Source organism: Rattus norvegicus, chromosome 2, assembly GCF_021556685.1.
Source record: "Rattus norvegicus strain SHRSP/BbbUtx chromosome 2, alternate assembly SHRSP_T2T, whole genome shotgun sequence".
Lineage (NCBI taxonomy): Eukaryota > Metazoa > Chordata > Mammalia > Rodentia > Muridae > Rattus > Rattus norvegicus.
This window is the reverse complement of record NC_141535.1, coordinates 62969735-62981899: the sequence shown is the minus strand read 5'-3', so window position 1 is coordinate 62981899 and position 12165 is coordinate 62969735. Positions and strand designations below refer to the sequence as shown.

The window sequence follows — 12165 nt, the reverse complement described above, 5'->3', positions numbered from 1 at the left end:
CTTTAGAAAGAGCTTTGTCCTTATAGAACTAAAGGAGAGTGTTCTATTACTGTCACAATTAATTGGAGAACAGACTCTTAAAAAAAAATAGCTGTGTATGCAGGATGTGTGTGAGCGTTGTGTCTGTGACCTCTCCCTTAATTATTCAGACACACACACACACACACACACACACACACACACACACACACACACACACAGTCTGAGAACAAGTTTGTGGAGTTAGCTCTCCCTTCTATCTTTATGAGTGTTCTGGGGATTGAATTACCTTGTCTCAAGGATTTAAAGTACTTTCAACTACTCAACCATCTTGCTGCCAAGAATATTTCCTAGCATTATAAATATTTAGAAAACTAATAAAGCAGTTATCTCTTTATCTATGGTCTCATTAATTTTAGTTACTTGTCTATGGTCAATTACAATCAGAACATATTAAAGGAAAAGGCATACAAATAAGCAATTCATACATCTTAAACTGAAAGCTGTTTGCAATAGCATGATTAAAATCTAGAGTGACCCTGCTCGCTCTGGCCTGCTTTGTGAATTGTCCATTCTCAACCCACTACTTGTCCATGATTTACTTATTAGATGAGTTGTTACTGATATAGCACCACAGTAAGTTGCTGTATGTCATTACACTAAGAAAACAGCAGGAGGAGTGATGCTGATATTCAATCACAACAAACAGAAACTTTACTGAAAATGTCAAAGTTCTAGGCCTGAGGAGAGATGGGGCGGAACTGCTGCTTGGTGGTATAGCATTTATTTAGAACACACAAGGTCTTAGGTTTATAGACAATATCCTCCTGGGTTTGGGGTAAGAACATGCTGAGGTTGCAGCTACTTAGACACATGGTGGGGAATTTGTTGCTAATCTACTATGCTCAACTATAAATATTTGCCTAATTTATTAGCACTGTATCCCAGGTATGCAAGAGTAGGAAAAACAAGACATATATACTGTCTGAGGTTTCAGGCATCCTGGGGGCTTTGGGGAATCTCTAGAAATCTTTCCAAGGGTACAGAGGGTTCACTGTAGTAATAATAAAACCAGGCAAATTCAAGTAATACATACTCTTAATTACATTAAAACATGCATTCAACTAAGAGATTCATGAATTAAAAGAAAAATTAAACCTGCTATACAGGAGTGAGCTAGCTCCCCACCTCCCCCACTTCAGCTGAAGTAGCTTAGTGGGTAAAAAGCACTTCCTACCAAGTTTGATGATCTGAGTTTGATCCCTGGAACCCACAGAGGGAAGAGGGAACTGACTCATAGACATTGTCCTCGGACTGCTGCACACACACTATAAATGTACATGCACACTAAATAAAGTATGAAAAAAGTCATTCTCTGCTATGTCTTCTCATGAGTCTAATTTTGGAAAAACAGGGCATATGCTGAAATTTTCCATCTTAAAATAAATTAGCAAGATGGCTTCCTGCCAAATTACAAGCACTACAGATCCCCAAAAGATGAAGCAAAAAACAGTTTCATTAGTTCACACAATGGGGGGGACGGGGGATGGGGGATGGGGGACAGGATGGACAAAGACAGAAACAACCCAAGCCAACCTTTTCATTATAGAAAGTCAAGCTAAAAATTAATAGGCTGGCTGAGGTTTAAATTGAAGCACAGTTAGTCCTGACAAAAACTTCTGACCTGGACAAAGGGTAAATTTAACATTTCCATAATACTTACAGCAAGCTGTTTGGGTAGGTTTTCTGCAATACGGCTTAATAATGACTTGGAAGGTTTTTCTGAACACAGCAAAACAAGGTTGACATTTCTGTCTCCTCGGAGAAGCAATCCTTTTGCCAATACTCCTACTCGCAACACCCCTTTCAGAGCTCTGTAGCAAAATCAACTTATATTAAAATATGATATTCCTCAACTACAACTGTAATTTCCTCCAAACCTAATAGTAAACTAAATGACTTTTACATAATTAAAATTGTCTTCAACTACACTGACAGACTATATGCCATTTAAATAAACAGTATACATGAAAATAGGCGAATAAAGGGTGGATAGAAGGCTCAGTGGTTAACAGTGATTGTTTCTGAGGAATAGGGTTTCAAACCCAGTATCCCCACAGAAATCTAAATGCAATTCTGCAAACACTTGCCACCCCAGCTCCATGCGACCAATGTCCTGTTCTGGTCTCCACAGACATACATGTGCACATATTCACATAGACACGAATACAAAGAAATCTCTTTTAAAAGTCAAGGTCTAAGCTTGTAGAGGAATAAATATTGTCTATCTTACAGAATCTCACTATAGAGCACAGTCTGGTTTCAAACTTGTTACCCTCTTGCTTCTGCTTCCTGTGTGCTCAGGTTTATGTGTGGGCCTAAACACCTAGCTCCTTGTTTTGTATTTTATACATCAAAATTGTAAGAGAAATGTTAATATAAAAAATATTATCAAAGGAGAAAAAGAAAAATTAGAAAAATAATGAAATACAACATGAAATATTTTAAGCTTGGCTCATTTATGCTTTATGGTCAATGTTCTTTTTTTTTTTTTTTTTCCTTTTTTCTTTTTTTTCGGAGCTGGGGACCGAACCCAGGGCCTTGCGCTTGCTAGGCAAGCGCTTTACCACTGAGCTAAATAATCCCCAACCCCATGGTCAATGTTCTTAAAAGTCACTGAAATATAGATAAATGAGTGGCAGATGAGAACATAACTAAAACCAGGAAAGAATAGCTAGATAAAATTGAAAAGTTACATAAGGGCTGCTTTGAAACATTGAATATGTTTTTTGTAATAACATTTAGTGTGTTTTAAATCAACAATAAAAACTAGTGGTAGTAGAAATGTACACTACTTATTTTAGCAAAAGTACAAGTGTAGTTAACATGTGTGGACCAACACCAACCCCTCCCCCTCTCCCCCATCTTTTATTTATATGTGTATGGCTGCCACGTGTGTTCAGGTACCCAGAGGCCAGAAGAGGTCATCAGATCTCTTGGAGGTAGAGTTACTAATGGTTGTGACCTGTTTGATGTGGGTGCTAGGAACCGAATTAACCCAGGTTCTCTAGAAATAGGGCAGCAAGCAACCTTAAGGGCTGAGCCATCTTACCAGTCCCTAATCTAAAGATTAGGTAAAGATTTATGGTAAACCATAAAACGTCCATGAAAGGAAAGAAGTACTTTGTAAACACACCTGTCTTTACCTCCCTCTTTCTTATCATCTCCCTCTTTGTTCTTGCTCTTCTCATGTTCAGACAAACTGTCTGAAACAAGCTTTAAAGCACGTTCAGTGATAGAAACAATTTTCTGAACTGCTTGTAACTCTTCTTCCGTTGGATAAATAGTTGCATGCTTTGTCATTACATAACGATCATCAGATGAGTCAGGGCGACGTAAGGGCTAGAAAGAGGGAAAAGATTATTTTTCTGAATAAAACAAAATTATAAATTTTCAATTATATATAGTAGCTAGCTTTACAATAAGAAAGGCAATTAAGCAAGCTGTCCACTTAAATTTTCTTTTTCAATAAAATGAAAGCTCAAGCACCTGTCCCAAAAAGCAAAATTGTTACACACATATGTGTGTATATATAAATACATGTATAAAGCCTAAAACTATGAAAATGCTTTTAAAAGTTTGTAGTGCTATTCTCAAAAGTAGATTACCAAAAGCTAGTGTTCTACTACTGATGAGTTCTCTCCATGTAAATGCTTTCTAGTGATCTGAAACTCACCTTGCTTTAGTAACAGTAATTAATTTACATACAATTGCTCAGACACTAATGACAAATGAAAATAGGTAACAGAGTTACCTTTAACATTAAAAGCTCTTTCCCCTTAAAGGAAAAGTAAAGATAAGGAAAGTTTATGTTTAAAATATTTACCAAAAGTAGGTCTTCACCCAGATTTTAGCAAGTTTTGTAAATAAAGAGCAAAGGAAACTTGACCAAGTCCTTATATATAAAGACATTAGTCCTTTTTATAGAAGTATAGAATAGTGTTTAATCAGGGCATGGGGGGTGGGGAGGGAGAAAAAAAGTAGAAGATGGCCATGAACATTTGGGGGGAGGGGGAGAGTAGAGAGAGAAGGTGAATGGAGTAGGGAAAGAAGGGAGAAGGGGTGAGAGGACAGAACAGGAGCAAGAAAGCAAGAGCAAGAGCGACATTAGACTTAAGAATCTTTAAGAGAAGGACTAAAAATAACATCAAGATGGAAAACTGATGGCATTAAATCTAAAAATCAGCTCATAAAACATCATCTAATGTTGGAGGCTTAAATTTTCATCCGTTATATAACTAAGCAAAGCAGATACTCACTGCAGGGCCCTGTGGCTGGGGAGGCATGCCTGGTCGGACTCCCAAAAGACCTAATGGACCTGGAGGCCCATGAGGATAGCCTCCATCAGGCATTCGTCGGCGATCATCCCAATGATGCTGTTCTTCCTCCATTCTTCTCCAGTACATGTCTTCTTCATAACGTCTGATGCATAAAAACAAGCAACCCCACAGCTTACGAACTTTCATTAACAACTACATAAAAACCTATTCTAAGAAGTATCATCAATGCAGCAATATGACCCAGCAGAAAACAGATGCTTGCACCAGACTGATGACCTGAGTTCCATTCCCGGAATCAAAATGAAAGGAGTGAACAGATGCCCTGAAAGTTGGCCTTTGAGCTCTCATGAACAGTGGCACATATGCCTGTAACCATGGTCACACTGGCACGTAAACCACAAAATAGAAAAATATGACTAAAAAAGTCCACCCAAATCACCACTGTATTACCTTTTTTTTTTACCCTACTTCCATTATTTAATTTTCATTGAGAAGTAAACTAAGTAAAAACTAGAGACAATAATGTGAAAAGGAGAATAAAATTTTACACCTCAAGAACAAACTGTAACAAAAACCAGACACCTCAGCTTATTTTAATTATTTAAGGTTGATTGTAAATCCAAATACATATAACTGAGGATGTATATGCAAGAACCACTTCAGACATAGTAGTTCAGGCATTTATTTCATGTCCTCAAAGAAATGAACTCACTTCTTGTATATTTTTCTTTTTGTTGTTTTTTTTTTTTTCCGGAGCTGGGGACCGAACCCAGGGCCTTGCGCTTCCTACGCAAGCGCTCTACCACTGAGCTAAATCCCCAGCCCCTTCTTTTTGTTTTAAAAAAATTTTTTATGTGTGTACATGTACCCGTTTGTGAGCATGACGTAGTGTGTGCATGTGCCATGGTATCCACATGCAGGTCGGAGGACGGCTTTTAGTACTGGTCCCCCTTTCCATCCTGAGACATCCTATTGTGTGTTGTTTGGGGTGTGTGTGCTGTGCAGCTGCACATGCCAGGCTAGCTTGCCCACAGATTTCTGAGAATTCTCCAGTCTCTACGACCCACTACAAACATGGGATTACAGATAATATACACAGGTTCTGGAGATTCGATTTGTATAATAAGTACTGTCTGTATTCAAAGCCCCATCTTCTCAGCCTGAGTTGTTTTCTTTTTTAAAACAGTAAATGAAGTTCTCCATTTATGATAAAGGCAGTACAAAGTATTTCTCTGCTACAAAGGCTTTGTGGTAACTGTGGGGGTAGCAACGGACAATTTCATTGTTAGGAAAACACAAGGGCAATGGCAAATTATAACAAAAGTAGAAAGTGTATCTTTGGCTGAGATGTCTGTGGCTCAGTTCTCCTAATAAGTGTAGCCAAAAGGAGTAACAGCTATATTGTTAAAGACATCCAAATAATTGTGAAACCTCATGGCTGCTGGTTCAGTAAAAATCACTCTGTATATTAAACAAAACCCTTCAGAACGATAGAGATTAGCATGGCTGTTGCGCAAGAATGACAGCAAACTTGTGAAGTATTCCACAGAAGACAACACTTAAGGAGTTCAGAAGATGGTTATCTAACACATAGCCTCTCCTTCACTAGTTAACAGTCTCAGAACTGATTTCTGTTCCGCCTTGGTCCTAATTTTTACTTTTAATTTCAATGACTATATCAAAGGAATCCAGGTAGCAATAAGGCTATTCTAATAGATCTATCTAAAATAATAATAAAAATAAGATGTGTATTTATTGATTGCCACTACAAAAACTACCAAAATTTCAGGTAGGGAATAAATAGTATATTTTAATTTTAGGTCATCTGAGGACCAGTAGATTACTTTCAATGTTACTTAGGCCTTTAGAAAAAAAAAAGAATTAAAAAACAGCTCAAAAGATCTAGAAAAATCACGTTTAGTTTTCTGTTTGTTACTGCTAAAAAATGTTTACATAACATTAGGGCAGGAATTTTAACTATTGTCTATAAACTCATGCTCAGCATTTGAAAACATTTCTAAGTACTAAGTAGGTACTTAAGATAACCATTAGATATATGAATAAAAGAAACTTAACTAGATGACTTAACTTAATCTAGTCATAGAATTTCTAATATATTACAAAAGCACAAATTGAAAAAGAATTTGTTTGCTATACATAAAAATGCTATACATAATAAATGCTACACATAAAAAATGATGTTACCTATCACTGAAACCTAAAGATAGCACATAATAAAAGTATGAATAAGAAGCTTTATAAAAAAATATTTTAGAAGATTAAATTTCAAGCCAACTTGGATTATACATTGAGAGTCTATCTCAAAAGCCATGAAGATTAAAAAACAAACAAACAAACAAAAAACCATACGGGTTCTGTAAACATACACATACATCAATACACATCATAAAAAATTCTCAAAAAATCCAAAAGCACTGTGGATGTGTACATCTGAAATACCAGTGTTGGGAGGTGTTTGTGAAGATGGAATAACAGAGACTTGCTGGCCACTAAGTTTAGTTCTTCGTTCTGTAAGAGATCTGCCTCAAGGAAGTAAGTCAGAGAGTGCTGGCCTCTGAAAAAGTGACTCTCTCTCACTTTTTCTCCCTGGCTTAGAAACACTGAAATTCAAAGAAGCCAGATACAAAAGACACTGTGTGTCTGATTCAATTATTTAAAACTGATTTCATTTATAAAACCTATACAATTTATAGATGGCAAGTAGACTACTCCATGATACCGAGATGGGACAGGAAACATGGAAGACATTGAGAATGATTGTTAATGGGATTGTGATTTTTTTTTTTTAAGGAGTATTGAAATATCCCTAAACTGACAGTGAAAACTGCTTTACAACTAACTGGATGTAGACACCAACATCATGTTAATCTGATTCTACAGTCTAAATGAGTTTGTTGCTGATTCTAGGCTTCAAAGTATGACCTTTCTTCAGAGATTACATGTGTTTGTAGGCATTAGGAGTGTGTGCACATTTGAGTTCAGGATCCAAAACAGGGCACTGGATTCCCCGCAGCTGGCATTACAGGCAGTTGTCAGTCACCTGACATGTTGGAAACCAAACTAAGGAGATAATAGTGGCAATATGCTCTTAAACCCTGAGCCACCTATACAATCCCCAATTTCTTCCCATACATTTTTCATGGAGACAAGTCTTGTTATGGCTCTGAACTCACATTCCTTTGTTGGATTAAAGTGAGAGTCGCCACCACAAAATCCTTACTATCAGGGCAACAATCAAATATACATATACTTAGCATTCTAATGTCTATCTTTCTAGACAGGATCTTAGTTGAACACTTAAAAAGCACATAAAATAAATAAATCTGAATGTGGAGTCCATATTCCCAGAATAAAGTTTTTATGGCAGCAGAAGAACCACTCACTGTAGAGCTGCAAGTTAAAAACAAACCTTATTTCCATCCTCCAGCGCTCCTCTTCTTCTCGTCTCCGCCAGTACTCTTCCTTCTGCATTTGCTTTCTCATTTTCTCTTCTTGAATCTTTCTTGCACGAATACTGGGCTTCACTTCCACTTGCAAATCTGGATTTACTTTTTTCTGTTAACACCGATAATACATTTTTAAAAAGGAGCAGGCGTCTTCAACAAACAATTCATTAAAAGTAATTTATTTTTGAATTTATCATCTGTGCATGTCTGGAGAGATCAGAGGATAACTTGGCCAAGTTTCTCCTTCCACCATGTGGGTCTCAGGGATGACTTTCAGGTTATCAGAGAGGCACCAAGTGCCTTTACCTGCCCCACAACATCTCAATCACAGTTTTACAGTCTCTCATCAGAAGCTTAGAATTACAAATTTCGTGTTGTAGATATGTATTGGTTTCTTGTTTTTATTTGTGAGACAGGGTCTCATGTAACCTAGGCTGACTTCAAAATAGATCTGTAAATGGTGATGACCTTAAACTGTTCTGTCTGCCTCTACCCAAAGTGAAATGATGAGATTATAGACACCTGTCTATCATACCCAGTATTTGCAGTGCTAGGATGCAACCCAGGGCCTGAGCTTAGTAGTCTACAGACTGAATATATACTCAGTTGGTGTGTGCGTGTGTGAACCTGGCCTTGAACTTGTTAAAATTCCCTACTGAAGAGTACAAACTGTATAATTAGATTAAATCTGAGAAAATATTTTTTTTTAATTTTTAAAAAAAGATTTATTTATTATATATAAATACACTGTAGCTGTCTTCAGACACACCAGAAGAGGGCATCAGATCTCATTACAGATGGTAGTAAGTCATCATGTGGTTGTTGGGATTTGAACTCAGGACCTCTGGAAGAGCAGTCTTGAACTCAGGACCTCTGGAAGAGCAGTCTTTTTTTTTTTTTTCTTTTTCCTTTTTTCTTTTTTTTTTTTTTGGAGCTGGGGACCGAACCCAGGGCCTTGCGCTCTACCACTGAGCTAAATCCCCAACCCCTTGGAAGAGCAGTCTTTTTTTTTTTTTTTTTTCCTTTTTTCTTTTTTTTTTTTTTGGAGCTGGGGACCGAACCCAGGGCCTTGCGCTCTACCACTGAGCTAAATCCCCAACCCCTTGGAAGAGCAGTCTTAACTGCTGAGCCATCTCTCCAGCCCGAGAAAATATTTGTTATAGGCTTAATTATTCATGCTCAAGAACATATTTAAAAAACTATGTAACTTAGTGCTGACCTAACAGGAAACCATGAAATCCTTGGAGGACTTTTCATTTTGCTTATTAATAAATAGATGGTTATAAGTGTATGTCTTAAAGGGTTTATTAGGTCATGCAGCTGGAGCCAGAGACGGTGATCCCAGTTACATGAGTGACATAACCATACCCTGTGTTTAAAAGAAAACCCACCCTGGGTTCGGTCCCCAGTTCCGAAAAAAAGAACCAAAAAAAAAAAAAAAAAAGAAAACCCACACCCACTCTACCAGTCCATACTTTAGCAACTTTGACATGTCAATACCTGAGTAGGCAATGATGCACTCCTAGTGTAAATAGATGAAGAGACCTCCCAGCACTAGCTCCAAATTAACCTCACTGAGAATGTACCACCATAAAGGAGACAGGTGAAAGCCAGGTGCTGGCTGCGCACACCTTTAAGTCCAGCACTTGGGAAGCAGAAGCAGGTTCTCGAGTTCTATGACAGCCTGGTCTACAGAGTGAGTTCTAGGATAGCCAATGCTACCCAGAAAAATCCTGCCTCAGAAAACCAAAGAGGGAGAGAGGCAGGTGAAGTGATAGTTTTTACATTTAACAGGAATCAACTATCATTATATGATTTCTTGAACCAAGCAATGTATTAGTTTTGCTATATTCCACTTTTGCCAGTTACACTCCAACTAGAGTCATACTATCATCCTATCAAAGTAAATGTATCAATACAACATGCAAATTTAGAACAGGGGCTCATACACCAGGTGAACTGTGTTTAGATGCAGAGAATGTGCTATTTGTTACAAAAGGATAACTCAAGAGCTGCAGAGACAGGTGGTTCAGAGGCCAAGAGGCACTGGCTGTTCTTCCAGAAGACCTTGATTTGATTCCCAGCACTGTAACTGGTTCTAGTCTGTAACTCTAGTTCCAGGGAATCTAATGCTTTCTTCTGGCCTCTCTGGGCAATAGGCAAACACATTAGAAGCACAGATATTACATGCACAAAGAACATCCGTATTCATAAAATAAAAATGTCAAAAAACTTAAAAAGAACAATAGTTCAATAGTTAGCATATACTTACTTTATACTGAAGTCTATGTCTTCGTCCTTTTAGGTGCATCTCTTTAGCATTGGGGTCATTAAAGCTGCATTCACATAATTTACAATGGAAGCGAATGACTTTTCCTTCATCATTTCGTACCTTGGTGTGGAAAAATAGAACCTCTGATCGAATTGGAAGCAGTCTTTGGAACACTATCTCAGTATTGCAGCCTTGGCTGGCCTTCAACTGCAGAGCTCTACCTATCTCTGCTTCTTGACTGCCCCAGCCTAATTTTTTTAAAAAAGACAGAAACTGGGACTGTAATGAATACTAGCATATACTTGCCTTTGTAAAGTATTGTTTACTTCAATATCTGTCTGAAACTATTTGGATTTCTTTTTGAAGCATTTCTATTAATTCTTTATTAATGTCCTATTTAGCTCAAGGAACCAAATGAATGGTGTAAATTAGAAAATCAACCTTAATTTTATAGGTAACTGAAATCAAAGTATAACTGGATACTGCTTGACATTTTTCCTTTTGCCTTATTTTGGAGTAATGATTACTCAGATCAATACCTCTTCAACATAATCATGTCCCACTGGTTGCACATCACTCTGCAAAGCAGCAAGGGATGCAGGTGTGACTGGTTCTGACACTGCATCTTGCTTTACTTCTGGAATCTGTACAGCAGAGGCAGCAGGATTATTTTTAATGCAGTCAGTTCCTTTTAAGTCTTCAGCTTTATTTCCTGTTGACTGTAGCTTATTTCCACCTAGAAAAGCAAAAAAAAAAAAAAAAAGTAATTTTAATTTTATCATTGTATAAATGTATAGGGGTTGGGGATTTAGCTCAGCGGAAGAGCGCTTGCCTAGCAAGCGCAAGGCCCTGGGTTCGATCCCCAGCTCCGAAAAAAAAAGAAAAAAGAAAAAAAATGTATAAACCCATCAAGATGAAATTTAAAAGCTATCTTTACTACTTCTGGCTAAACTTTATGCAGAATAGGTTCCCCATTTTGGTTCTCCTAACATTTAGTTTCCAAACTAAACAAAAGGAACATGAAAAGGGATTAAATATATTCCATGTTTATATTGATACTGTCCTCTCTACAGTGTGCTTAATAATAAATAGTATTTATCTACCCCCCACCTCTCCACATTTTTCTTTTTCATCTCTGACATAGGCATTATCAGGCTATAAACAAGCCTTACATACATTCTGGTATATAAGCTAGGTTGGCCTTAAAATTTTGGCAGTTCTCTACCTCTTGAATGCTGGAATTATAGGTGTATGTCACCATAGTGGTTTAAGTGGGAGTAGAGATTGAACCCAGAGCTATATACACGCTAGGCAAGTATCATGGAGCTACATATCCAGCTGGGTTGGCCATAACCACGTCAGGTCTCCCTCTTCTACCACACAGATTAACAGGAACTGAACTTGAGTCATCAGGCTTGGCAAGTATCTTTTACCCACTGTGGTCTCTCCAGCTTTGATTTGTTTGTATTCTATATTGAAAGTGTGAATAACTTCAAAAATGAAACAAAACAAAAAAACTCTACAAATTACTGCTTTCATTTTAACCAATTAAATTTAACACTACTCAAGAAAATAACATACTGTCATTAATCTATTCTTAAACCTCAAGTAGCTACAGAAAGAGTAAGACAAATTATACAAATATAGGAAATTGTCAAATTAACAACTTTAGCAAAATTGTTTTAAATGTTATAAGACAATGTAACTGTGTTTGAGCTGCTTACAAGTTAAAGGAAGATATAGCATTTATAATATCCTGTGCTAAGTAGGAACTGAAGCCTTTACCTCATCTGGTAGAAGTGACTTCATAAAGGGTGTATCATTTGAATGGTACTTTGAGAGAAGACTATTGGAATGAGTCAAGATACAAGAGAATAATGTCTAAACAGAAAGTACAGCATGTATCAAAGAATGTAACAACATGGAATTAAAGCCTGTAGTAAACTGAACAAAGTCAGTAATTTAGCATCAGCTCCTCCCCCAGGTAGAGCTGACGCCCCCCCCAGGTAGAGGTAAGAAAGGAGGTATAAGTCAGTTATAAAGGATTATATAACACAGTCATAAACAGACTTTATCCTACACATAAAGGCTGGCCAATGAAGATTTT

General features: G+C 37.2%; 1 protein-coding gene across 12 annotated transcripts in view; it reads right to left on the bottom strand.

Moving 5' to 3' along the window:
* Zfr (zinc finger RNA binding protein) overlaps positions 1 to 12165 on the bottom strand; it is a 62532-nt gene that overhangs the window by 16683 nt on the left and 33684 nt on the right. For all 12 annotated transcript variants that reach the window (XR_015666772.1, XR_015666775.1, XR_015666773.1 and 9 more), the window contains 6 exon segments: positions 10598 to 10794; positions 10059 to 10178; positions 7750 to 7895; positions 4299 to 4461; positions 3176 to 3381; positions 1703 to 1853 (listed from right to left, as the gene is read on the bottom strand). Coding sequence is in view for 6 of the 12 variants with exons in the window: in NM_001270972.1 (NP_001257901.1) it covers positions 1703 to 1853; positions 3176 to 3381; positions 4299 to 4461; positions 7750 to 7895; positions 10059 to 10178; positions 10598 to 10794 (983 nt within the window). In the remaining 6 variants the exon portion in view is untranslated.